The sequence below is a fragment of the Cricetulus griseus genome, chromosome 2 (genome assembly GCF_003668045.3).
Source record: "Cricetulus griseus strain 17A/GY chromosome 2, alternate assembly CriGri-PICRH-1.0, whole genome shotgun sequence".
NCBI classification, from domain to species: Eukaryota; Metazoa; Chordata; class Mammalia; order Rodentia; family Cricetidae; genus Cricetulus; species Cricetulus griseus.
The window spans coordinates 378,171,921-378,199,089 of record NC_048595.1 but is presented as its reverse complement, the minus strand read 5'-3'; the positions used below and the strand labels follow the sequence as shown (position 1 = coordinate 378,199,089).

The window sequence follows — 27,169 nt, the reverse complement described above, 5'->3', positions numbered from 1 at the left end:
GAATGTGGTGTACGGTGAAAATGGCCACAATTTTTAGATCCAAAAGAAAAGATTTTACAAATAAGCGGCACGGCACGGCACCACTGGTTTCTGTGAGGAGCGGCATTGGTTCAGCATGTCCATGTGCAAACACTTACTGAAAACCTGCACAGCAACTGGGAAGCTCTTTGTGTTGGTTGCTGGTCCCATTGTATTTTTCTTGAGCTTAGGATTGTGTTTTCAGTCCCAAGAGGAAGGCTGACTCCTGTAGGTTTTAAGCAAGAGGCAAGAGTGTAGTTTGTGGATTGTTATCGCCCTGCAAGACCCTTCGCAACTTCCTCTTGCCGCCCACAGCAGAATGCGGAAACCCTGCTGTCAGGCCACTTCTGCAGTTACACACAGTTGCAGTTTGAGGATCCTCCTTTAATATTATAACATATTTTTTTGGACTTTTTCTACATTTGAGAATGTGTCTGCTGTGGTGGAATGGCTGACTGACCTTCACCTGTCTTCTCTCTTTGCTGCCATGCAGTGCTGCAGTTGAAGCTCCAGCAGCGGAGGACCCGAGAGGAACTGGTGAGCCAAGGGATCATGCCTCGTAAGTGTCTCTTTCTCACCATTTGTATACTTGATGTTTGTGTTGGTGTGGCTCCTGTGTGGCACAGGATCGTCAAACAGCAAAGGCCACAGGTTTATTTCCAGTCTTACCTGTCTCTTACTTTTCCATCAAAAGTTCTTGATGACTGGGTCATCAGTCACCCAGATTCCTCACCATCAGTGAAACAAGCAGTGGTAGGCTTCGAGGGGGTCCGCAAATAGTACTTTGCTTTTAAACTGGGTTTTACAATTTCCCTTCATGAGAGGAGCAGAAACACTTTGCCTCCATGCTAGGTGTTAGGGAGAGAAAACTCTGCTTTGCTCTTGTGGACAGGTATTGTCAGTGGACGGCAGTTTATTTTAGAGAGATCCTAAGGCACCCGTGTCGGGTATCGGTGTGTGCATGCCTGAATGGAGCTGTTGGTGAGCTGCTGTGACACTGGGCCATTGGCTGTGCATCCCTTGGGGGAGAAATGAAACCAAACTTAGAATTTATTAGAAACAAGAAAGCCTGCTTTGACTACTAAGAACACTGTAGATAGTGTAGGTTGGGAGCCAGCGGTCTGCTCTTTTGTCATTTCTTAGTGAGTTCTCAGCAGATCACACAGGTGCCCCTCCCCTGGTGCTATGTCATCACCACTGGAATCCACCCTGAAGAAGACAACACACCCCCCCCACCCCCACCCCCCACACAATCAGCAATGCCTGCTTTCGTGAGAAAACTGATCTCTGCCTCACTTCAGTGCCTGCTCCCCTGCTGCCACCATGGTATCCATATTGTCAGTCACTTGTTGAAAGTAATAATGTGTAGCTGGGCGTTGGTGGCTCACGTCTTTAATCCCAGGACTAGGAGGCAGAGGCAGGCGGGATCTCTGTGAGTTTGAGGCCAGCCTGGTCTCCAGAGCGAGTGCCAGGATAGGCTCCAAAACTACACAGAGAAACCCTGTCTTGAAAAAAAAACAAACAAATAAACAAAAAACCAAAGTAGTAATGTGTGCAGTTGACAGTGTAATATAAATCTGCCCCTGCTTTCAGGAGATTTATGGTTAGAAAGGCAAGACTGATAAGGGGGGAAATGGAGACAAATGAAGATAATTTGAGAGCTTGGTAAGTGCTGTGTAATAAATTAAATTGGTGGATGTGTTAACAGTAACAGGAAGAAAATTGGAGTTGCTTTGGATAAGCTGTCCAGCAAATCTAGTGTGGCGGCACATTCCTATAATTTGTTCATTTGGGAGGCTGAGGCAGAAGGAGTTCAAGGCCAGACAGATAATAATTTGAGACAAAACAGAAAAGGAATATCAAATAAGCCAGTGTCTGGAGTATAATGAGCCAGGAGTAAGGGGTACCCTGAGAGAAGGTGCATTGGTTTGTAAGTATATTTGGAAGCCACTGAAGGCTTCTAAATAATTGAGGATGGTGTTTAATTCATATCATGGTGTCAATCTTTTTGTTCACTACACTTTACTGCAGCATGGTTCACCTGTGTTCTTTACAGTCTGTGGCCTTCCAGAGAAGGGTTCCCACCTCAGCTGCCAGTGTCAGGGCTGGAGCAGTAGACTGCAGTGCTACTGACAGGCAGGTGTGTTTTATGGAACATTCCAGAACTGAACTGCCAGTCTGCAAACCTCATCAAGGAGCAAGCTTCATCTGCTTAACCCTTCTCAAAGGGCGTATATGTTTAATGTCCACTTTGTACCTAAAGTGGTTTTAGACAACATCAAGATGAAAGAAACACATTGCCTTCATACCTACCCTCCAGACATTAAGCAACCAAAGTTTGGGTTTCGGCAGTCCACTGAGTGCAGATCCATGATGGACTGGCTGCAAATACATCGCAGTTTGAGAGCCTTGTGGAATCTGCCGGCAGTAGGTTTGGGCTGCCCATGTTCTTCTCAACTTTCATCAGCCACTGGGGATCATTTGGATAGAGCTGACCAGTCACTTGCTTGGCACTTCTGTAGTGTGATGCTCAGAAATTGCAGTTGTCTGTGTGTACCTCCAGCTACCCGAACTCTTAGATGAAGTCACTTATTTGTGTTCCTGTCCCCAAATATCTGGCCCTAGATGAGTGAAGACAGCTGATTGCAAAGTGGTGTGGGGGGAGGGGATAGCAAACTGGCTAGAATTCTGGTCACAGTGTTTGAAATAACCCCAGTAAACTCTCCCATCTTACTGAGAGCTCAGTCTCAAGCTGTCCTAAAGTCTAATTGCATGTTTGGGTTGTCCCTGTCCCATGGTTGGGAATGCTTACCTCTTCTATGGGAGTGGAATGGCTCCTTGAGGGTGTCTCCCCACCCGCCAGGGCTTTCCCTCATGGATAGTGCTGATTTTCAACTTCTCTAGGAGGAAATGGGAGCAGGAAAGATAGTGAGAAAGAAAGCTGAAGCCTAGAAGAGTTTCAGGTGTGAGATTCTCCTCTCACCAGTGCATGGGAATGCAGGCTTAGGGTCCTAGCTCCCTAAGAGGCTCATTATTTTTGCTAACCCACAGTGGTGAGTAACCCTACCTCAGAGTCACCTGGCCTTCCCTGAGTCCTGCCATGCCCAGCATTCCTTCCCACTGTCACCCTTTACTGTTGCTTACTGCTTTCTTCACCCCCACTTCTAAGCCTTTTAAGGGAAGCATGGGCAGTGCCAGCAGGCAAACAGAAAAGTAACAGCTACTTCCAAGTGTCCACTTACAGTCCATTGGTTGACCTGACTTACATGTAAGTTTGTTGTACAGGTGAGCCAAGGCAGAGAAGGGACAAGGTTATCATGGCTGTATTTTATTCCTGGTTTATACCTTAAATCTTTTCATCCAGTCTTTTTTCTTTTCCCTTGTAACTGTGGGAAGGAAGATCAACCCAGCTTACCCCAGAGCCCTCATTGGCAGCCCCATGTAGGATGGCCTGTTGAACTGAGCTCAGACAGCGGATCTGCAGGGTGTGACGTGCTTCTGCGACTGCTTGCCCATTACAGTTGTTCCTGTTCTGTGTGCTGTTTAGTATCAGGAGTGGCCTTCTCCTAAGACTTAGGGGATTAAGGTCCTCTAGTTCCCACATACCTTTCTCTGTGGCTCATGTGCTCTGTTCATGGGTCTCAACTGTGGGTATGGAGCTGGCTTCTGATGTACTCTACACAGGACCATTTCCCAGTATCCCTTACTCTCATTATGTAAGCACATGTCTCAAATATAACACCACTTAAACCCATCAAATACAGAGTGCCAGAAAGTGGGGGCCCACACAGTCTTGGCTCTGAGCATTCTCTAGTGCTTGTGAGGAAAAGGAAAGATGGAGCATGCAGGAAACAAGCAGGTCTTTCAGTCCATTCCTTGTAATCAGGATGAAAACTCAGAGACTGGTGCATTGCGTGCACGCACGCACACAGGCTCTCTCTCTCTCTCTCTCTCTCTCTCTCTCTCTCTCTCTCTCTCTCTCTCTCTCTCTCTCTCATGTGAAGGTCAGAGGTAGGAACAGTGTTCTGACAGGGCCAGCTGTATATAACCCTTTAAGAAGGCAAATGTGGATGTTGTTCTGACCAGGCAAATGATAAGGAAACTCTTGTGGCTCCTTGGATGTAAGAGAAGAGGCTTTTTCCTTCTCTCCCTGTGTTGCCGAGACTCCTTGACAATGAATAAAAAGCAGGAGGGTTTCTGGTGCTGCAGACAGCCTGTTCATCTGTCATCACGAGCCAAAACAGAGCAACCGTGACACCTTGGCACATAAGTGGAGGAACAAATCTTTGTCCTTGATGTGCTCTGGGGACTTGGCTTGATCCTCTCGAACTTGTCTTTTTAATTCCTTCATATCCCTCCCTCATTTCTTCCTTCTCTTTGTTTTTGATACTGGAAATCAAGCCCTGGTCCTCATATGCTGGGCAAATGCTCTTCCTGCTGGGTGCTATCCAAGCTATACCATGTTCTTTTTATTTTTCTTTGTGTGTGTGTGTGTGTGTGTGTGGGTGATGTGTCTGTCATAATCCACCAGCTGATTATGAATGGTTTGTAGGTGTGTGTGTGTGTGTGTGTGTGCGCGCCTATGAATATATGTGTGTGTGTATGTGGATATGTATTTATATGTACGTATATGTCTGTATGTGTGTAGATTTCAGGAGTCACTTCTCTTCTTCATTCAAGTCTCAGGAATTAAACTTAGATCATCAAACTTGGCAGCAAGCACCTTTACCTGAAAAGCCACTTTGAACCATGTCTTTACATTTTAATACTGTTCCCCTGTGTCTAGCCAGTGCCATTAGTGACTCTTATGTCTGACTGGTTAAGATAATTCAGAAGATATGAGGACATCTAATTAGTGTCATCCAAAGGCCTCCTCAGAGGTGCTCAGACACATTGGCAGAAGAATAACTGGTTCCACTAGCTGATTATGAATGGTTTGTAGGTCTGTGTGTAAGCCCTGTGTGTCTTATGCTGACCCTGCAGAATAGCAGTGAGCTGTGGGTTCCCAGGGGTCTGAATAGACTGACCCAGCTTCACTCCATCCCTCCAGATCTGCAGTCTGACCCTCTTGTCCATCTTGAACTGAGGTTGTTGGCCACCTGGCCTACACAGAGACAGTCTGCCACTTAGCACCCACAGCTAGTCCTGTCTTAAGTGATCATTTCTTAGGCCCCAGTGTTTGCTGAAGATTTCCTGTTATCTGACCCAGAAGAGATGACTTACTTTGACAAAAGGTTACACTATGAAGTGGTGGATTCATTACTACGTTCCCTTTTCCAATCAAGTTAAATTCTTCTTTGTGGGTCGGGGGAGGGTGGACTGCACCAAGCCTTGTTAAGCTATAAACTACCTTTTTTTCCTACTAAAGATCAAGGTGACAAAGCTGTAGTTTCAGGGAAATGTTTGCTTATTTTCAAAGGCATGTATGTTTTTTAAACATTTATTTTACTATGCATTAGTGCTTTGCATGCATGTAAGTGCACCCTGTGCATGTGTGGTCAGAAGGAAAATCGGGATCCCCTGGAACTGAAGTGGCAGGCAGTTGTGAATGGCTGTGTGGGTGCTTTGAATCAAACCAGAGTCCTCTGCAAAATCAACAAAGGCCAACTGCACAGCCAAATCATGCCTGAAAATGTGGTTTGTTTTTAGCGAAGGATGATATTGTCAAGGATGTGATGTTCTGTCTCAGTAGATGCTTCATAGATGAGTGTCTTTTTGTGGGGCCAGAGAAGGCAGACCCTTGTCTCTCCAGGCTTCCATTGTCTCCATTTTCTCAAGTCCACCTGGAAGTTGCTAGAAAGCCTATATGTTAGTCTCTGAATTACTACCCCTGTTAATCAGTGGTTTGGCCAAGATCCACTCTTTCCAGAAAATGCTTAGAAACACCCCACCCCCAACACACCTTTGCCCATCCTGAGTTTTGGCTGCCTCAGGCTCCTCCTGCCTCCAGACTTGCTCTCAGAGCCTCAGCACAGCCCGTCTGCCCTTTCAGACACAGGTGGTTTTGGCAGAAAAGATATTCTCCTATCCTTTTGTCATTCTTTCTTTTCCCTTTCCTCTCTCTCTGTTCTTCCTCCAGCTCCTCCTCTTCATCATCATCTTCTTTTTGGTTAAAGCAGAGACTCATATGAGACAATGTGTTCTTTCCACAGGAATGCAACTGTTTAACTGTAGTTGCAGCTCTAATTTTTGTGGGTTCTCTTTTTTCTTGTTTTATAAACACTGGTAAAATATGTATTTCAGGAATGAGCTAGACTGATCCCTAGATTTGAAGCCCAGAGAAAATTGTGTTTGCCATGTGGGCATGTGGTCCCTGGAATGCTTTCTTTTATCTCAGGAAGACCAACTAGGCCTATGGCTCCTGGGAGTTTCATGTTGCACTCTTGGTGGACACTGAAGTCCTTGTCTCTCTTCCTGCTGTTCCAGGGTGTGTGTGTCTCAGTGAACAGTGACTGACATAGAGCCTCCTTCTTGGGCCAGTTGCTCACAACTTCTAAAATAGTGTGGAGTTGATTGTGTGTTGTGCCTGAATCTAAATAAGAAAACCAAGGGCAAGCTTTGTTGAACAGAGTAGAGAAAGTCTTTTTTAAATTTCTATTAACATTTATTTATTGGCCGGCATAGTAGCACACACCTTTAATCCCAGCACTCTGGGAGGCAGAGGCAAGTGGATCTCTGTGAGTTTGAGGCCCACCTGGTCTACAGATGGAGTTCCAGGACAGCCAGAGCTATGTAGAAAGACCTTGCCTCAAAAATAAAACAAAAATTATGTATTGGGTGGGTGGGTGGGTTGATTTGTGTCACAGTGTGTGTGTGGTGGGGTGGTGGTTAGAGGACTTGAGGGAGTTGATTCCTTCCTACCATGTTCGTCCCAAGGATCAGGCTCTTGTCATCTGGCTTAGCAGCAAGTAATATTTGCTGACAGATCATCTCACTGGCCTCCAACTAATCTTTTGTTTTGTGAAATGGTGACACTAACATGTAACTTTGTCCTACAAATTGCTATGTAGACCAAGTTGGCCTCAGACTTGGAGAGATCAGCTTGCCTCTGCCTCCCTACTGCTGGGATCAAAGGCGTGCACTGTCATGATGGGCTTCCAAGTAATCTTTTTGGTGGAGATTTTATATAATTTTAATATCTTTTTAAAAGAACAGAAGGGTGGTGTGCTCTTCATAGTTTGTCTTTAATATCTGAGGTGTAAATATAAAGTGAACAGAGTACAGTAATGGACAGCTGGTCTACATACTGCATCTGAGAACCTGTCTCAAAACAAAACCTGAAAGACAAGAAAGAAGCACAGCATCCTGAGGTTGAGGTTCATCCTCAGCACCACACACAGATGACAGAAATCATGATGGACGCGTCAGTGGAGGCTGGTTGCATCTCATGATGGTGATGGTTTAGTTGCAATGGTTGTAAGCTATCATGTCAGTGATAGGGACCTACTCTGTGTCTTCTGCAAGAATAGCTAGTGTCATGGTTTTGAGATTGTGATACATGATTGACTGGCCAGTGGAAACCCAGTATGCCATGGTGAGAGTGCACAGTGAAGTGAAGCTGTTCAGTTGGGAAGTGGAGGAAAGAAAGAGGGATGGGCTTGGGAGTCCCACTATCCTCACCTTTTTCAAATCCTCTCTGTCCTATAGAGTTTATCACTTCTTGGTATTAGCCGGGCTAAGGACCAAGTCTTTAACACACAGACCTCTGGGAAACATTCATAGAAGCCATAGCAACCAGATTCCAAGTGTTTGGCCCTGGTATTTTAACCCTTAGTGTACCCTGTCTTTGACATTTGTGTGTACTAGTCTGTGTACCTCCTCTCCTAGCTTTGGTGTTTCCCACCACTTGTGGGTCAAGTGGGAACTTGTATCTCAGAGCAGATCTCTGCCTCCTGCATTCATCCTCTCTGGGTGTGTATGGATGGGGTGTATGTGTGTGGAGGGCAGAGGGTACTGTTCCTCAGGCCCCAGAGCCTTCCGTCTCCCAGCCCTGGGGTTACAACTATATCCAGCTTTACAAACAAACAAACAAACAAACAAAACCCATATGCTCCAGAGATTTAATTATGTTCTCACAAGCACTGTACTGGCTGAGCCATCTCCTGCACCCATCTTCATTCTTGGTCGTTGGCTTTTGTGTTGGTCTGTGTGGGGGTGACAGCCAAGTACCAAAACAAGGGTGGTGTCACGCCTGCATACCAAAACAGGATATGTGTTGAAAAATGCTCATGACTCTTAGTTTGGATTTTGCTTGCCCCTAGATGTCTGGTCCCTTTTCTAGTCAAACTGTCTGTGGTTCTCACAGATTTCGTTCTGGTTCATATTGTGGTAGTCAGGCCCTAGAACTGCTGACATGACTCTTTGATTAGTGGTCTTTGTTGCAGATATTTTGGTAGGCAAAGTGTGTCGGCTGAACATAAGGACAAAGAGTGGATTACTTCATGCAGGTACTGAGAGGGTAAGAAGGGAGGAAAATGTAGCAGCAACACAGGGCCTTAATCTTAACCCAGCTTAGTAGACAGCAGACCGCTTTCACTTTGTTCAGTGCTAATAATCACTGGGTGTGGTAGTGAGGGTAGTTGCCGTTTTGTGGATGAGGACAGAAGCCTCAGAAGTCACATGACTTGCCCTTGGTTTCACTGCCAGTCAGAAACAGAGGCAGATTCAGCCCTGCTTTTCTGTTACCGATTCCTGAAGGAAACAGTCTATAGTGGGACTAACCCACACAGGAAACTTCAAGTCTGGAAATGCTTGAAGGGGCTGGGGTGGGGCTCACACGGTAGAGTGCTTCCCTGCCATGCATGAAGCCCTGGGTCCTGACCCCAGCAACATGTAAACCAGTGAGGTAACACATGCCTGTCATCCCAGCCCTTGGGAGATAGGCAGGAGAGGCAGAAGCTCAAGACTGATTATCCTCTGCTACATAAGCAAGGTCAGGGCCAGCCTGAGCTGTGTGAGAAAGACAGGATAGGGAAGGGGTTTATTTGAAACTGAAACAGCATCCAGTTGAGGTCCTGTGATTGGTGAGGTCAGGAGGTCATGTTTGGGGAGACAGAGGTGAGAGTGACCATCACTGTTGGCCTTCCAGGTTGATGGCCATGCTTGTCATTTGGGGAGACTGGAAGTCTATGGGCAGCTGTTTCTGTCATGATACTGTGTGTTAAACTGGGGCTGTTTAGTTCCTTCTGTGCTATGGACGCTTCTTGAAGAATATTGCATTGTCTCCAGCTGGATAGTTGTCCAAGCAAGCACCCACAATTCATTACATGATTTCTAAGCCCTCAGAGCTACTCCAGTGGGTTTGCTGTCCTTGGCTGGGTATAGAATCCCAGAATCATTTCCTTAATGCTCATGTCAGCCCTTGCACATCAGCAGTGTAGCCAACCTATGCCCTCCATAGTATGTGAGGGGCCCTTTTTATTCCTCATCTGTCTGGGCTTTGCGCAATTCCCCTGCTGGGTGGAACACCTAGTTCCAGTCAGCAGGAGGTGGGATCATCTCAGCAGGAACAGGTTCTAGCCCAGGTCTGAGGAAAATGTCTGTACCTCAGATCCAGTTCAGGACCTCACATATGCTAGGCTCTGCTACTGAGTTGCCCTCTCCCAGGAATATTCTGGGAGCTCCAGAAATTAGAACTCTTTAGCCATGAAGTCAGCGGAGTTGAAATGTCAACCTTGGCAATCAGTGGGCTTACAGATGTCATAGACAGATGGTCCTCATATCCCAGAGCTGAAAATTCAAACCAGGCTGTTGAGAAAGTTCACAAAGTCCTTCCACATGCACTGTTCATCACTCAGGGGGTGTTGGAGAATGAGCACATTTTAAGCTCCACTTTCTCACTTCTTCTTGTTCTTTAAACTAGTGAAATAATGATTTTCAATACTTGTTTATTTTGGTTCTTCAAGGCAGAGTTTCTCTGTGTAGCAGTCCTGGCTGTCCCGGAACTCACTTTGTAGACAAGGTTGGCCTCAAACTCACAGAGATCCACCTGCCTCTGACTCCCAAGTGCTGAGATTAAAGGTGTGTGCCACTACCGCCCAGCTATAATTTTCAAATTTTTGTGGTACCAAAATTGCCAAGCTACCAAAGGTAAGACTTCTTGGAGCCCAGGAGTCTAGAGGCCCTTGAATTCCACCAGATTGCCCTTGTCTTGAACCACACTTGGGAAAATTCACGGTTTCTGGCATTTACTTTATGGAAAGTTTGCTGGTCTGTTCTCCCCCAGATGGATGTACAGCACAGTCCCGTTCAGAAGATTCAAGAGTTGATGGCAGCGCACCTTTAATCCCTGCACTCAGGAGGCAGGTGGATCTCTGTGAGCTGGAGGTCAGCCTGGTCTACAGAATGAGTTCCGGGACAGCCAAGGCTACACAGAGAAACACTGTCCCAAAGAAATAAAAAGGGAGGGAGGAAGGGAGGGAATAGAACTTAAAGGGGGCTGGAGAAATAGCCTGGCAGTTATGAGCACTGGCTGTTCTTCCATAGGACGTGTGTTCAACTTCCAGCACCCATATGGCAGCTCAAAACCATCTGTAAATTCCAGTCTCAGGGTATCTGATGCCCTCTTCTGGCCTCCAAGGGCACTGCATGCACATGGTGCACAGACATACATAAACATAAAAATGTTTTTAGAAGAAGCCGGGCGTTGGTGGTGCACGACTTTAATTCTGGCACTCAGGAGGCAGAAGCAGGCAGATCTGTGAGTTTGAGGCCAGCCTGGTCTACAAAGCAAGTTCCAGAATAGGCTCCAAAGCTACACAGAGAAACCCTGTTTTGAAAAACAAAAACAACCGTGTGTGTGTGTGTGTGTGTGTGTGTGTGTGTGTGTGTGTGTGTGTGTGTGTGTGTGTATGTATGTATGTATGTATGTATGTATGTATGTATGTATGTGTATTTAAAAACCTAACCCTCACAACTAGGAAGAAATGCTGAATGTGGAAGATCTGCTGTTAACAGCGTGCATCCCCTGAGTGCAGAGTTGGAGTGAGCTTGAAGTGCAGCCAGGGCTGAACCACCATTTCCTTTTTGATGTCAGCATCTGTAGAGACCCAGTCTACATGCACACAGACAGACCTAGGTGGGTGGTCTGTGGGGAATGAGGAACTGGGTTTGCTGGCTAAGAGCTGTCCATGATGAGAGCATTTCCAGAACTACCTGGTGTGCCCTAGAAGGCTCACTTGCCTGGACACTTAAGTAAATCTAGAACTGGTTCCAGAGGTTCTGGTTTGATGCCCTTCCTGTTTCAGCTCATGAACATTGCCTTGCAGGCACCTAGAACTCAGCTCTGATCCCTCCTGAGAAAATGGAAACCATAACTCTATTTATTTTCTTAATATACAAATGTGCTCATTAAGGGCAGCAGGTTTGTCAGGCAGGAAGAAAACAGGTGCTAGCGAGAAGGTCCAGAGTACCAACTGCTTACAGCTGGCTGGGGTGGAGCCCAGTCTGTGACTAAGCTGTGATGAGGAATGCCACAGCTCTTGGCCAGTGTGCCCTTGTGTCTGAGGCTTCTCTGTTCTTCTGCTCAGTCCAAGCTGCACACTTGCCTTTGCTCAGAGTGTCACCAGATCCCCAGGGTGGAGAAAGGATCGGAACTGCTCCCTGTCCCCAGAACTGTGTGTTCTTAACAGCTCTGGTGTTTGCATGGGTCTTAGGGGGGCATGCATCTCTTTGCAGACTGCCTTCTTGGAGTTCTGGGAATGTGACAGTTGGAATGAGTGATGTTCTGGACCTGCCTGGCAAAGCTTTCCAGGCAGTGAAGAAGGGGGGAAACAGAGTCCACAGGACCACATCCCCTCCTGCTGCACACTTAGAGTCTGTTCTTCCCAACTACCCAAGGCCAGGGTTTTAAACCATTCTCTGCTTCCCTGGGTCCCATCTCCTTAACATGGAAGCTTGGCTGACTTGTGCTCCCCAGTGTCACTTGATATGGGCTTTGCCTATATCATCTTACGTCTCCATCACCAAGCCACCTTCTATTATGTGCTTTAATAAAGCTGGCTGGGCACACACAGGTGTTGCACAGCCTTAAACCCCAGGGACTCTGGAGTGGTTGCTTGCTGGCTCAGCTCTGATCCCTCCCACATGAACCTGGGGCATGCTTAGCTAGAAGTCTTCACAGACTAAAGGGGACTAAAAGAGGAGCCATTGCTCTCCCCTCCTCCTGCCTGGCAGAAGTGGCTATTGAAGCGGCCAAACCTGTTGTCAGGGAGTAAAATTCAGAATGAGAGAGAGAAAAACACAACCTTAGATAAGCTGCCCGAGGACCAACAGGAACCAACATGCTGGTCAGGTTTAGATGAAGGAAGAAGGGGAGGCGTAAGAGGGTCTGGATGGGATCCCCCCTCTGTGCTCTGGTGGGTAACTGCATCTCAGCCAGTTCTGGCTTCACCGTATAAAATTGGAACAGTAGTCCTTAGAGACTAGGATGTAGTTGTTATAAAACGAGTCTTCATGGCTTTGCCATTGCTATCTTGAGTTCTCCTGGTCTCTTCTCAGTCTCCTGCCTTCCTAGCCTTGTCCAGCACAAGAATTCTCCCAGCTCTGCATTCCAGTCTGTGTAAGACCCAAGGCTGCTCCAAGGAGAGCAAGCCCTGGTTTTTAAACTATAGTTTTCCAGGTCTGGAAGCCTTGGAGTCTCTCAGATGGGCCCATTGGCTCTTCTTTTGTGCCCCCATGCTGTTACGATAAATCTTACCGTCAAAAGCTGCCCGGGCCCCACTGCCACGTGTGCGCTTTATGCCAGCCGCCCGCCCGAGTTAGGGCCCAAATTAATGCACAGAGAGACTTGTATTAGGTACAGTGCTGCTTGGCCAATGACTAGGACTTATCATCTGCTAGCTCGGTCTTTTTTTTTTTTTTTTTTTTTTTTTTTTTGGCTTTTTGAGACAGGGTTTCTCTGTGTAGCTTTGGAGCCTGTCCTGGCACTCGCTCTGGAGACTAGGCTGGCCTCGAACTCACAGAGATCTGCCTGCCTCTGCCTCCCGAGCGCTGGGATTAAAGGTATGCGCCACCAACGCCTAGCTTTTTTTTTTTTTTCATTTTTTAATTTAAATTAGAAACAAGATTGTGAGAAAGTGCCCTTAACTCAGTGGCTTCAGAAGCTATGTCCACTGTGGCCATTTCTTTTCTCACCATCTTGCAGTGGTGGCAGCTGTTCTCAGTACGCAAAGGGGTGCTTGTGAGACATGTTTCTAGAAGCCAAGTTTGTGTGTTACCTCTGGGGCAGCCAGTGTAGGAAATTCAGGTAGCCAGGGGTTTAACTGAAGCCTAGAACTAGCTGGTCTGAGAGAATCAAGCCAGTGGCTCAGCCGAAGTTTACAGCAGCAGTGCTTTACACAGGGTGGTGGGTGCACACTTGTGGCCATGTGGATATGGATTTGGTTCATCTGTTTGTTTGTATGTTTTAAGACAGGGTCTCTCTACATAACCCTTGGCTGTCCTGGAACTAGCTCTGTAGACCAGAAGTGTGCCACCATGCCCAGCCTGACTTTAAAAATCGAGTTTATTTTCTCTCTGTCTGTCTCTGTCTGTCTCTGTCTGTCTGTCTGTCTGTCTGTCTGTCTGTCTGTCTGTCTGTCTCTCCCTCTCTCTCTCTCTCTCTCTCTCTCTCTCTCTCTGTGTGTGTGTGTGTGTGTGTGTGTGTGTGTGTGTGTGTGTGTGTGTGTGTGTGTGTGTGTGTGTGTGTAAAGTGTACTAGATATACAGATGTCCTCAAAAACTAGAAAGGGAGGTATTGATCCCCTGGAACTGGAGTTATAGGCTGTTGTGAACCGCTTGAAGTGGGTTCTGAGAATTGAGCCCAGATCCTCTGCATAAGCAAACACTCTTAACTACAGAGCCATCTTAGTGTTCTAGGAGGTGGGCAAAGTCTCAGTCTCCAAAAATCAGTCACACCCTGCATCATACCAGTAGTTAGGACTCAGTACTGGGACACAGGTCCCTTGACCAGGGAACTTTTCCAAGGTTTTAACCGGTATCTGAGCTCTAGGTCCTGGCTGTTAACTGAAGGTTCGAGCTCTCTTACATCCCATCTCTGACCACTTAGAATCCCCTTCTTAACTACCCATTAGCTTACTGAATGATTCTGTGAGCCTGGCACTTGAAGAATGGGAAATTCTGTGAGATGTGGAGGAAGCACCCCTGATATGCTGGTGTGGGGGGTGTGGTCACAGCAGACTGACAGTAAACAAGCACAACAGCTGTTGGGTGCTGGTGACCAGGGTTAGCTTCCTGGTGTTTACTTGTGTTCTAAGCCATCCTACAGCTAACCCATCACTCTCAAACCAGGCTTCTGCTTCCAGTCCCTGAAAGCCAGTTTTGCTGTGGGTACAGCCTTGCACAGTGGAGCCAGGAGCCAGGGCCACCAGGTTCTTTCCCTCTGGGCAGCCTGGGAGGTTCCCTGGAATGGCTTCCTTCAGTTGACCAGGTTGAGGAGGGAACCCTTGCTGGTTGATCTTGAAATTGTCTGTCAGGTCTAGAGCTCCCCCTGCTGTCAGAAAATGGAAGGGTTCTCTGAGCTTTTAAAATGAAGTTTTCTTTCTTCTTGTTATTACTTTTTCCCACCCAGACCGGGTTTCTCTGTGTCGCCCTGGCTGTCCTGGAAACCAGGCTAGCCTTGAACTCACAGAGATCCGCCTGCCTCTGCCTCTAAGTGCTGGGATTAGAGGCGTGTGCGGCCGCCATCTAGATATTATTACTATTTTTTAAATTGTCTTTAAGCATAATGCTGCTGGGACCTCTGAGCATGCTCTTGGGAGGCCTATCCCCGGGAGTAAGGGGCGGAAGCACAGCGGCCAGGCAGGATAGGTCCTATCTGTGCTCTTGCTACTTTTAGCAGCTCCTACCCTTACCCTCCTACCACAGCCAGCAGCCTGGAAGGTTATCTTTGCACACAGTCTCACAGCTGTCTGCAGCCTTGGGCAGCAGAAGTGAAACTGACCACAGTCTTGCATATTTCTCACCTACTGCCATTGTTCCCTAGTGAAGTGAGCCACTTGCTTCCCCATCCTCCCCAGTGTCTTAGATTGGATATGTCACCTTACAAGAGACGTGGGGTGCTCGTGGTGCATTTGCAGAGGGGCTGTGGCTGGACTTGCCACTGGAGACAGAAGTTGAGGTCCCTGTGATAGTCCTAGGCTCCAGAATAGGACCCAGCCTTCTATCAACAGTAATATGCGTCCCTTCACCAGGGCCAGCCAACAATGACTGAAATTTTTTTAGTTTTCCAAGATGAAGCTGAGTTAATTTTGACAGTGCTGTTGGTGCCAGCTGAAGAAGGAAACAGCGCTGAGAAGACAAGCCTTTTGGTCTAATCCCATCTGGCCACTGCAGTTCCTAAGGAGACTGAGAAAGCAAGATCCGCTCACATCCCTTCTGAACCAGGCAGTCTTGGAGGCTTAACTGATGAGACCAAGGGTGTGTAGGACTGAAGTGAAGCTTAGGAGGGACTGCTGCCCACAGGGCCCTAAAGTGACCAGCCATAAAGACACAGACTTCCTTGGGTGTCTCGATGGCTCTTCTTTCTACTGCAGTTGTAGTGTTCTATGTGATGCATCACTAGGAGTTGTGTTCTGCTGTTTGGGGTTTGGGTGGTGGTGCTGAGGACTGAGCCCAGAGCCTTGCCTGTGCCAAGTAGGTACTCTAGCACTGAGCCAGCCTCAGCCTCTAAAAGTAATGCTTCTATGGTTTTTCTCTCAACAGCTTTGAAAAGTCCAGCTGCGTTTCATGAGCAGAGAAGGAGCCTGGAGCGGGCCAGGGTAAGGCTCCCTTCCCGGAAGACCTCTAGAGTGTGCCGTCGACACCATCCCCCAGCTGCTTTTCCTTTCAGTTAGCACAACTTTGGGGTCGGCCCACATCTTCTAGCTCTAAATAATAGACATCTCTGGCCTTTCCTATTTCACCCTTCCCCAGCCACCATACCTGGTAGACCCTTTTAGTGCCCTGGAGGCCTTGTGAAGGTGTCAGAGCTCCCTCCCCAAACCTGGCCTTGAAGACCACTCATTGCCCCTCCATTGAACTCCTTTGAGCCTTATGTAGATGATCTGTGACAGTGTCACCCATGTGCAGGCTTTTCACTTGGGGTCACCACCCACAGCCTTGTGGGCACTCCCGTAAGCTTCCATCTTCATCTGCCCTGAAGCAGGCAACATCCATGTATACCCTTTTAAAGCAGGCCTGGGGTACACTGGAAACCACATTCCCTGTGATGGTAGATCCTTAGCTGCATCCCATCCTTCCCTTTCAGTTCCCTCTGAACCCTGTGGAATGTCCTACACCTGATGTGGGTGGCGATGGAGAAGTGGCCAGCTCGTGGTTCCTCTCCTGCTCCCACTGGAGGACTGCTGGCCTTTGCTTCCGGGCATCCCACTATCTTTAGAGACTAATATACTTACTCCTGAGTTTTTCTCTTTAGAAAATCATGGTTAACTGTTAGCAAGTAGGAAGAATGAAGTCATGGGTACTGAGAAACAGAAACAAACTACACACACATCCATTTGATGGGAACCAGAGAAGGCCCAGCAAGGAGAAAGGGTCAGCATTATAGCTAGGCAGATCAGCACAGGGAACAGTGGGACCTGGTTAGACACCAGTGTCCTACAGTGTTGTTGTTTGTGACATTGTGTATTTCATATTTGTCCATACAGGAGCCCTCAGGACTTAGGTGCTGTCCCCTTGTTTTAGAAACTGTCCCCTTGTTTTAGAAGCAGCAGAAGTTAATAATCTGTCAAGCTAGAAAGTGATAATGTGGGAACTCAAACCTAGAGGGTGTGTGTGTGTAGGTCAGAGGGCAACTGCAGGAGTTGGTTCTCTCCCTTCAATGTGTAGGTCCTGGAGATCACACTGTGAAGTCACCAGGCTCAGTATCGAGCAGCTTTACCCACTGAACCATTTTATATGTTGCCCATCTGTTCACAAATGACTTTCAAACTGCAATAACAGTTTTAATATTTAAGCACACACAAGGCTGTCTTAATTAAAATATGAAAAATAAGTAAAATGGATTGGTCACAGCATAATTTGCTTTACTCAATTATACTAATTCAGAACTTTGATGAGCTACTTTTGCATCTAAGTAAGAGACAGCACTGTCTGCTTTTTTCCAGAGGATTCCTTACGGGGACTCTGGTCAAAACACTGCTCCCTATTTCTGTAACTCCTGTGTGGACAGCATCTCATGGAGACCCATTTCTGGTTGTGGTAGCAGCCTCAGGTTCCAGAGGACCTATCAGACACAGACTACCATGTGTGGCTGTTCCTTCCCTATCAGCTGCTTGTGTTCTCCAGCCCCAGGAGTGCTTTCAGTGACATCAGCCACAAAGTTCTTTCTTTACCTTCTGCACCAGGAGCAGGCTGGTTTTCTGGTTGTCCATCCCTAGTAACTTCTAGGATGCCAGGCCCTAGCCAGTGGGCATCCTTCGTAGATTTACTGTTTGTTACAAAGGCTATGACCCGGTACCTAGGAGACAAGAGATGTATGTGACTAGGTATGGTTTCTCTGGTGGGTGCTCCAGGTCCCCACTCAGCACCTGCCTGAGTTTCTAAGCTGGAAGTTCCTCCAGACTTTTGATGCTACATTCCACCTGGGCCACGGCTAGAGCCACTGTCTGTGAGAGCTGACCCTGCTCATTGCAGAGGGGCTGACGCACCCAGAGGCCACAGCTCCCTTCTGCATCTCTAGGCTCAGGTTCTAGGCCTGCCTCCAAATCCTGGGCAGCAACCAGTAGCATGAGAACCAGGCTGACCTCTACTATAAGTGATGTGCCCCAATAACTTTTTTTCCCACTCTAACCTACCCTGCCCCATCCTGTTCTCCTTTCCTTAGGCTGGTCTTAACTTGTAATTTGAAAAATGCTGTTGCAGAGGTGAAGTGTATAGGCTCTGCAGTCAATATACACTTATAATTAGTCTCAAGCAGCAGGGGCTCAGTGGCTGTTGAGGAAATGGTTTAGTTCTCCAGCATCTAATAAATGCAGAAATGAGGACATTGGACTTTAAGGAACTAGAGCTTTGACACCATGTATCAAAATTAGTATTGCATTTGGCAGTCATTCAGACTGAATTAAAAATGCTCTTGAGATCACGCAATGCAAGGTTTTTGAAACAGGACATAAAACGACATCCAAAATGATTACATCTCTGCAGAATCAAACTACATGAAAGAATGACAGCGGAAAAGACACTGAGTGTTCTGTTGAAACTGGTCATTTTTGGGCAGTGGTGGCGCACACCTTTAATTCCAGCACTCAAGAGGCAGGCGGATCTCTGTGAGTTCAAGGCCAACCTGATCTACAGAGTGAGTGCCAGGATAGCCAAAGTTACACAGAGAAACCCTGTCTGGAAAAACAACAACAAAAAAGTATTAAGTTTTAAATACATACAATAGTGGCCTGAGAGGGATGCACAGATGCAGCTGGAGGCTGGTGTATACTCTCACACCTCCCTTTGCCTTGTGACCCTGAGGTCACCAAGCCACTACAGCGAAATCATGTTTTGTGGTCCTGTCTATACATAAGTGTATGTCCAGCCTTGAGAATTTATTGGTGTGTTTTTCCATAGACCGAGGACTATCTGAAGCGGAAGATCCGTTCCCGGCCAGAGAGATCAGAGCTGGTCAGAATGCATATTCTGGAAGGTGTGTGAGGTGTGAGGTGCTTCCCGGCCTGGCCCCATTCTCACTCTGCTCTTGAGCTGCCCTGCTTTCTGCTCTTGTCCGTCTTCTGCTGGCAGGGGCCGGCTGTTGGCTTCACAGTCAGACACAATTATGTGACTCCACTGGCTTTTGGGAGTGTGTGAGAAGCACGGATTCATTCGCCTAGGTTGACCTGGCCCTTCTCCTGGGCCCACCACCCACTGGTATAGAACTGTTTCTGTCTGCAGGACAGAGTCTGTCTCTTATAAAAAGTGCACTTTGTTTTTTGATTCATTTGCTTGCTCACTTGCTCACTCACTCATTCATTCACTGGCATTTGCCTAAGCACCTGTGAGGGCAGGCACACTCACCAAGACACCCTGCAGCTGGCCCAGCCATGCCTTCTCTCTGCAGTTTTAGCAGAGGAAAGGTTTGGTGTCATTGGGAGCCTAAAGAGCACCTTCTCAAGTCAGAGCCCCACATTTTGCAGCTGACGCCACTGAGAGCCAGAACAAAGAAAAGTCTGCCTCAGTGGCCCTGGTCTAGGTGGGGCAGGCGCTGTCCTTTACCTAGTGTTCCTCTGGCTGCAGCTCCACCTCAGACACTCCTCGGAGCTGGCCTGGCTCTGGTTGTCCTGTGACACTGGAAGCCAGGTCACCCTCTTCTGCTTGGGCATGCTTTTCACTCTGCTGTGTCAGCTCCTGTTGCTCTGGAGGTCCCAGGGCAGGACCAGGACCTTTCCTTCATCTTTCTGAACCCCTTCTCTCCCACGGTAGAGACCTCGGCTGAGCCTTCTCTCCAGGCCAAGCAGCTGAAACTGAAGAGAGCCAGGCTGGCCGATGACCTCAATGAAAAGATCGCACAGAGGCCTGGCCCCATGGAGCTGGTAGAAAAGAATATCTTGCCTGTGGAGTCCAGCCTGAAGGAAGCCATCATTGGTGAGGAGCTTCAGAGGGACTGAGTTAAACGGGAACTTTAGCCTAGACACATGGAACAGGGAGATGCGAGGAGGTGTTTGGGGAGGCACTTGGGAGGAAGTGGAAGCCAGACAGGCGTGGTGTGTCGAGGGCCTGGTCTTGCCCATGTGCACACACACGTCCCCTGTCTCTTTGGGCCACTCAATCACTTCAATTTCCTGTCATCCCCTCCCCTCAGAACTGAGTGTTCCCTCAGTGTGCACTTTGAGATGAGCATGTGTTCTGCTCCAAAGTCCCTTAGCCATCACCTCTCAGAGGGCAGGCAAGGCCCATCTAGCTCTGCTTCCAGGACATGGCCGGGTAAAGGAGAGGATGGAGGATTTGTGTGCTGGCCTGTACATGGTCTCCATCCTCTCAGCATGGCCAACGGCTTTCTTTGGGGTGGGCCCAGCTCAGTGTGAGCTATAGCTTCTGTGGCCGATCATCATTATCAGGTGCTTGGCCCACCTGGCTGCTGCCTCTGAACTGTCTCTTACTCCCCTTGCTGGGAGTAAGAAAAATACCTTTGTAGGATAGGCATGAAGTACAGGGACACGTGAGGGGACAGAAGGGCGAACTCCACGGAGACATTCCGAGTCCATCAGCACAGTCACTAGTGAGGGAGAAACTTCTATGTTCCTCTTCAGTTCCTTGGGTTAGAAAGCCTCAGGTCATGGCAGGAGAGGAAGAGGCTGTGGGCTTGTTCCTCTTTTTCATCTGGGTTCCACCTCTTCCCCTGGTTGTGGAGGCAGTGGTTGTGACATGTCTCTTGACATATCCTCCTAGCCTGTGTTTCCGCCTCCTTCGCTGCCACTTCCATGCCTACACTGGGGCCCTTGTCCCTGCATCTGCCCTGTTTCAGCCATCTGTCAGGGTGTGGCTCTGGGCCAATCAGGGTACTTACGGCAGCAGACTGTCCGGGCACCTTTGTTGCCCAGGCGCTATGTCTTGGGTTCCACTGACCCTGTGTACCTGTAAGATGGGTGTCCCTTCCCAGGGACCCTCCCTCCATAGCCTCCGAGCCGTAGCTGTTGTGGCCTTTGTTGTCCTGGCTTGTCCCCTTGTCTCAGCAGCAGGCCCACGTTCCTCACTGCGGACTGAAAGAAAGCATCGGAGGAAACGAAACAGTGTGGAATTAAGACATGAGGCCCCAAATTAGGGCTTCATTCGCCCGTCAGTAACCTAGGTGGCTTCTAGCAAGCCTGTTTCGGAATGCTGACTGTGCTTCTGAGCTCCACACCAAGGCAGGGTGGTCACTAAGGTCTCTTTACTGTGCCTCTCAGACCTGGGGCTGGGTCCTGACGACCTTTCTTGCCACCACCTACCTGTACTCTGGCTGCAGCAGTCTCACACCGGCTTTGCATTTCAGTGGGCCAGGTGAATTACCCAAAGGTAGCAGACAGCTCCTCCTTCGATGAGGACAGCAGTGATGCCTTATCCCCTGAGCAGCCTGCCAGCCATGAGTCCCAGGGCTCAGTGCCATCACCCCTGGAGTCCAGAGTCAGTGAACCACTGCCCAGTGCCACCTCCACATCACCCACTCAGGTGAGTTTACCTATTTCCAGATTCTTCCTCTCACCTGCCAAGGCTGCCCAGAGTCAGAGCTCTGTCCTGAGCAAGATGGGCAGTTCCTGCTATGCCTGAGGGATAGGTGTGTATGGGGGCGGGGGGGGGGTGTCCTGTTTCAGATGCCAGCATCTTGATATCAGCAGTGGACCCTAAGTCTAGCAGCCTGAGCATAAAGGCGGGGCTGGGGTCCTGCGGCTGGGTTCTCAGCCTCCCTGGCTCGGCCACTCTTGCTGACTCTGTTCCTAGCTGCCTGCTGGTGCTCAGTTCCACGATGTGCTGCCTCCTGCCTGCCTTCTCTAGTCCTCTCCCCACAACCTGGCTTTGTACTTGCTGTTATCCCCATGATTGCTACTCACCCTTTGTCCTCTGACCATGAGGATAGAAGGGCAGGTAAAGTACACTCCATGCAGGGGTGACAGGGTCCTCACTTCTCCCCTGTCCCCCCCAGGTTCTTTCTCAACTCCCAGTGGGTCCTGATCCTGGAGAAGCACTTTTCCTGGCAGAGCAGCCTCCTCTGCCTCCCACACCTCTGCTGCCTCCCAGCCTCACCAACGGAACCGCCGTCCCCACTGCCAAGCCTGCCCCCACACTCATTAAGGTACTTCTGCCGGTCACTGTCCTCCCTTCCCTGTGGGAACAATGCAAGGGGTGGGGGTGTACATCTTCTAGTGGTCAGAGACCTGACCTAAGGCCATGTGGGGCTGTCTTCTGATCTTTGTACTTCCCATGGTGACACTGACCTACAGTCATAGCCCACTGAACACTATCTTAGACTGTTTGTGTTGCTAACAACAAACTGGGTAAAGGCACTGGCCACCAAGCCTGACATCCTGACCCACGCTCATGGTGAAAGGAAGTACGGACTTCCACAGTTGTTTTCTGATCTTCACATGTGTGCACACACAATTAAAATGTTTTGGGTTCTTTTTTTTGGTTAAGGTTTTTGAAACAGGGTTTCTTTGTACTCCTGGCTGTCCTGGAACTTGCATTGTAGACCAGGCTGTCCTTGAACTCATAGAGATCCTTCTGCCTCTGCCTCCCAAGAGCTGGGATTTTAAAGGTATGCGCCACCACTGCTGGTCTGTAATTCTTTCTTTAAATGGGGTTTCTCTTGGCTTACAGCACCAGCCCATGGTAGTAGGGCTTAGTGTCCAGGATTCAGTCACAGGGGCTCCATCCTATGATGACCTTATGTATTCCTAATCACTCTGAAGACCCCTTCTACATACAAGTTAAGCCACTATCCTCATAACCTCATAGTGGGGAATACAGCTCTACTGTGAGTCGCAGCAGGGCCACCACATTCAGCCCATGGCAAGCACAGTGAGCCAGGAATTCATGTCTGAGGCTTCATCTTTTGCCTCCTGAAGCAGTGACAATATTGTGCCTGGGACCATGCCACTGGCCCTGCAACCAGTATGTTTTCACCTTCCCTTGAAACAACTGGGGGAGTAGGGACTATGGAAGCACAGACAGAGTTGGGCTTGCTGGCCTTGTGTGCACAGGTGGTTGGTGTTATGAGCTTCAGAGAAGTCAGTGTCAGAGCGTGTGTGCCCTGCAGAGCCCCCTACAATGTCCTCTTTTGCTGCCTCTCTCATTCTCTTGGCTCCCTCCCCATAAAGAGCCTACACCAACGTGGCAACCCATGGCCAATCACGGCCTGCGTGTGTAAGGGGCTGATGGCTCGCAGCCCAGGAGCTGTCCAGGTTCTCTTCTGATATTCAGTGCTCAGTTGGCTAGGGGACTCTGTCAGTCTGTAACATTCCTTGATGGCCCCTGGCATAGGCCTCTTCAGTAGACACTGCTCTGAGAGCTGCACTGTCTTCTTTACAGCCCATGGATGTCTTAGATGTCCCCAGCTTCTCTTTAACTCTCTTCATGCTACACATTTGACAGAGCAATGTCTGTGCTTGCTCTTTGCTGATGCACTCCTTAGTGGCTTGTGGTTTGGCTCCTTGGTGCCAGAAGTAGATCGAGCACCATCACCTCCCAGGTCCTAGCTTTGTAGCTACCCTCCATTCCTGCAGTACCCTGTCTCTGAGATCCCTGGCCTTCCCCTGGCTTTCCTTCCTTATACTTTCCCTGACTCCTCCCTTGGGGTGAGGGTGCCCTTGGCCACCTCTTTCATCTGCAGTCTGGGTGCCCATCTACTCAGTGTTCTGCTGTCAGACACACTGACAAAACCAGGACCTCTTCTTGGCACCCAAAAGCCCAGCTCCTCACTGCCATATATCCATGTTGTCTTCCTCCAGTGGGCTGCCTCTGCCCAGACCTTCCTTTGGTCATCAGTGCCACCTGGCCAAGACTCTATCTGATCTTCTACCCGTGTGTCACCTTTGTCTGCTCAGGAATTTCTAGGTTCCTACTGTACTCTCTGGCACTCCCCTGATAACTGGCCTTCATCTACCTCCATCTGCCCCCAAGGGCAGGTATTTTGAGCATTGCCCCCTGACCTTTCTTGGTTGGCCTGAGTCCTCTTGACCATCTAGGCCCTAAAGTTGTGCCAGCTGGGAGCCTATGGGACACAAACAGAAGATTGTGGCATCCTGGGCTAGGTCAAGAGCAAGGTCACTGTGGAGCCTTGGGCAAGTGCCTTCTGCTTGTTTCCAGGTTGCTGACACTTCCTTCCTAGGTGGGACTCTCGGAGGCTGGTGTGGTGCTTTTGGAGCATGACCATATTGCACAGCTCAGCTCTAGCTCTGCTTCCTTGTTTTTGTGTTGCTCAGGGTCATGGTGACACCTGTGCAGATACATTCAGTTGGTCTTCCCTCCAGCCTGCCATATCTGTTAGGACAGGGATAGTCTCACTGAGTAGGAGTGGGTACCTTCTCAGAAGATGCTGGGTATGGGGCTAGGCTATGCCTTCTTGGGGTGGCCCCTGATGCACTGTCTTGTGGCCTCCCAGCAAAGCCAACCGAAGTCTGCCAGTGAGAAGTCACAGCGTAGCAAGAAGGCCAAGGAGCTGAAGCCAAAGGTGAAGAAACTCAAGTATCACCAGTACATCCCTCCGGACCAAAAGCAGGACAAGGGGGCGCCCGCCATGGACTCCTCCTATGCCAAGATCCTGCAGCAGCAGCAGCTCTTCCTGCAGCTGCAGATCCTCAACCAGCAGCAGCAGCAGCAGCAGCAGCAGCACTACAACTACCAGGCCATCCTGCCTGCCCCTCCCAAGTAGGAGCACAAGTCCCTGAGACTCTGCCGTTGGGGCCGCTACCTGCTGAGATGAGGCAGTATTGAAGCTGCTTGTTTCTGTCTTGTCTCAGGCCGGCAGGTGAGACTCCCGGAAGCTGTGCCCCCACCCCATCACGAAGCCTCTCCACCAGCAGCAGTTCCAGCTCAGGCACCCCAGGGCCCAGTGGGCTGGCACGTCAGAACTGCACTGCACTAGTTGGCAAACCAGGAGCCCTGCCAGCCAACCTGGATGACATGAAGGTAGGCGGCTGACCCCTTCTCACTGAAAGACTAGGCCTCTGCCATGAAGAATAAGGGGTGGGTTTTAGGCAGAGACGGTGATGTCCCATGCCCATGAGATGAAAGGCTGAGCAGGCTCCAGACCTGATCTGCCATGACAGGAGCACCTTGGAGCCTCTCTGGCCTGTGGTCATAACAGCGTCAGTGCCTCTGTATATGTGTGCAGCTGGGGTTGAGGGAATCTTGTATTCTCCATTATTGTGTGGTATACTGTGAGTAGCAACAGGGGGTTGTTTCCTCTGGGAGGAGAGCAGGCAGGGCTGTCAATTTCACCCACTTCCACCTTGCCAGTCAGTGCCAGGGGCTCAGCCTGGCCCACCCTGTTTTCTCTGTCCCTGATCAGAAGATGGGATAGGCCAAGTCTTCTATTGAACACTGTCCTCCTGTGTCATGACCTGGATCCCTGCAAAACTAAACTCATGAGGGTCTTAGGCTGATAGACTCCAGCTGCTCCCCCCCCCCCCCCGACAGGGTTTCTCTGTGTAGCTTTGGAGCCTATCCTGGCACTCGCTCTGGAGACCAGGCTGGCCTCAAACTCACAGAGATCCGCCTGTCTCTGCTTCCCGAGTGAGCTTTCCTCATCCAGTGCAGCCAGTGCCGTCATTGAGCCCCAGGCACCGTGTGGGGCTGGGGAAGAATACTCTAGGGGAGGGCTTTGCAGGGTCTGTTTAGAGGACTCAAGAGTCATCTGGAATGGCCAGTGGAACCCAGATGAAGGACTGCTAGGCACCCACCTTTCACGGCCTGTCCCATCACCTGCCCAGGCCTCTTTGTCCACCCCCACCCCAGACTGCTTTAACTCTCAACTCCTGCAGGTGGCAGAGCTGAAACAGGAGCTGAAGTTGCGGTCACTGCCCGTCTCAGGCACCAAGACAGAGCTTATTGAGCGCCTGCGTGCCTACCACGACCAAGTTAGCCCAGCTCCAGGAGCCCCGAAGGCCCCTGCCACCACCTCTCTCCTGTCCAAGGCTGGTGAGGTAGTGGTTGCCTTCCCTGCGGCCCGGCTGAGCACAGCACCAGCTCTTGTAACAGCAGGCCTGGCACCAGCAGAGATGGTGGTGGCCACAGTAACCAGCAATGGCATGGTGAAGTTTGGCAGCACAGGCTCCACACCCCCTGTGTCTCCCACCCCTTCAGAGCGCTCACTGCTCAGCACGGGTGATGAGAATTCCACACCAGGGGATGCCTTTGGTGAGATGGTGACGTCACCACTGACACAGCTCACACTGCAGGCCTCCCCACTTCAGATCCTTGTGAAGGAGGAGGGTGCCCGTGCTGCATCCTGCTGTCTGAGCCCTGGTGCACGGGCTGAGCTGGAGGGACTGGACAAGGACCAGATGCTGCAGGAGAAGGACAAGCAGATTGAGGAGCTGACCCGAATGCTCCAGCAGAAGCAGCAGCTGGTTGAGCTGCTTCGGCTACAGCTGGAGCAGCAGAAGCGGGCCCAGCAGCCAGCCCCAGCCAGCAGCCCTGTGAAGCGGGAAAGTAGCTTCTCCAGCTGCCAGCTGAGCTGCCAGCCGCAGGACTCTCCTCGTGCCTTTGGTCCTGGCCTGGTGGTTCCCACTACCAATCATGGAGATGCTCAGGCCCCAGCTCCAGGGCCCCTACCTGTGGTGGTGAAGCAGGAAGCTGGGCCACCTGAGCCAGATCTGGCCTCTGCCCCCCAGCTGCTCTTGGGCCCACAGGGCACCAGCTTCCTCAAGAGGGTCACTCCCCCTACTGTGGTCACTGACTCTACAGGGACTCACCTCATCCTCACTGTGACCAACAAGAGCGCAGATGGCCCTGGCCTGTCCACTGGGAGCCCTCAGCAGGTAACTGACTGGCAGGGGCTGGGGTGGCTCATGGATGAGTGGAGAGTGAACCCTGTCCTGTGGAGGCTGTAATCTCAGGCTCAGGATCCACTCCCTAGAGTGGCCTTCTTGAAACCTCCCAAAAGCTCATTAGCTAACTGCCTGTGGGCAGTGAGGGAGGCCCTTCCCCACCCTGGCACATTTGGAGCCTTGCCTATAGCCTCACCAACTGTTTCTCCCATTCAGACCTTGTCCCAGCCTGGCTCTCCAGCCCCTGGCCCACCTGCCCAGATGGACCTGGAGCACCCACCTCAGCCCTCATTTGCAGCCCCAACATCTCTGCTGAAGAAGGAGCCACCTGGGTATGAGGAGAGTGTGAGTCAGCAGCCTAAGCAGCAGGTGAGGATGCTGGGAGCTGGGGTGTGCTAGCACGATGTCTCAGCAGATAAAGGCACTTCCGTGACAACCAGTTTGAGCCTCAGGAGCCACATGGTAGGAGACACCTGACTCCTGCAGGTTGCCCTCTGACCCCTGCATGCTATGGCATGCACATGCACTCATGCATGTACAATATATATTTTAAGGCAGTAGGCAGCCTCGGGCATTGCCTCAGCCCCCCATGGGTTGGGGGATGAGCGTAGGGAACACGCAGTGCAAGGCAGAAGCACAAACTAGGCTGTCTAGCTTGAGCTTAGATGGTATCTGGATTTTCATGTTCTTTTGTTTCTTTC

At 49.8% G+C, this 27,169-nt stretch overlaps 1 protein-coding gene across 3 annotated transcripts in view; it reads left to right on the top strand.

Annotated features, from left to right (window-relative positions):
• Mrtfa (myocardin related transcription factor A) overlaps positions 1 to 27,169 on the top strand; it is a 172,092-nt gene that overhangs the window by 141,605 nt on the left and 3,318 nt on the right. For all 3 annotated transcript variants that reach the window (XM_027404054.2, XM_027404053.2, XM_027404052.2), the window contains 10 exons: positions 512 to 577; positions 15,721 to 15,776; positions 18,577 to 18,652; positions 19,426 to 19,587; positions 20,975 to 21,150; positions 21,623 to 21,772; positions 24,080 to 24,345; positions 24,438 to 24,606; positions 25,461 to 26,459; positions 26,685 to 26,837. In XM_027404054.2, the coding sequence (XP_027259855.1) occupies positions 512 to 577; positions 15,721 to 15,776; positions 18,577 to 18,652; positions 19,426 to 19,587; positions 20,975 to 21,150; positions 21,623 to 21,772; positions 24,080 to 24,345; positions 24,438 to 24,606; positions 25,461 to 26,459; positions 26,685 to 26,837 (2,273 nt within the window). The remainder of the gene's footprint in view (positions 1 to 511; positions 578 to 15,720; positions 15,777 to 18,576; positions 18,653 to 19,425; positions 19,588 to 20,974; positions 21,151 to 21,622; positions 21,773 to 24,079; positions 24,346 to 24,437; positions 24,607 to 25,460; positions 26,460 to 26,684; positions 26,838 to 27,169) is intronic.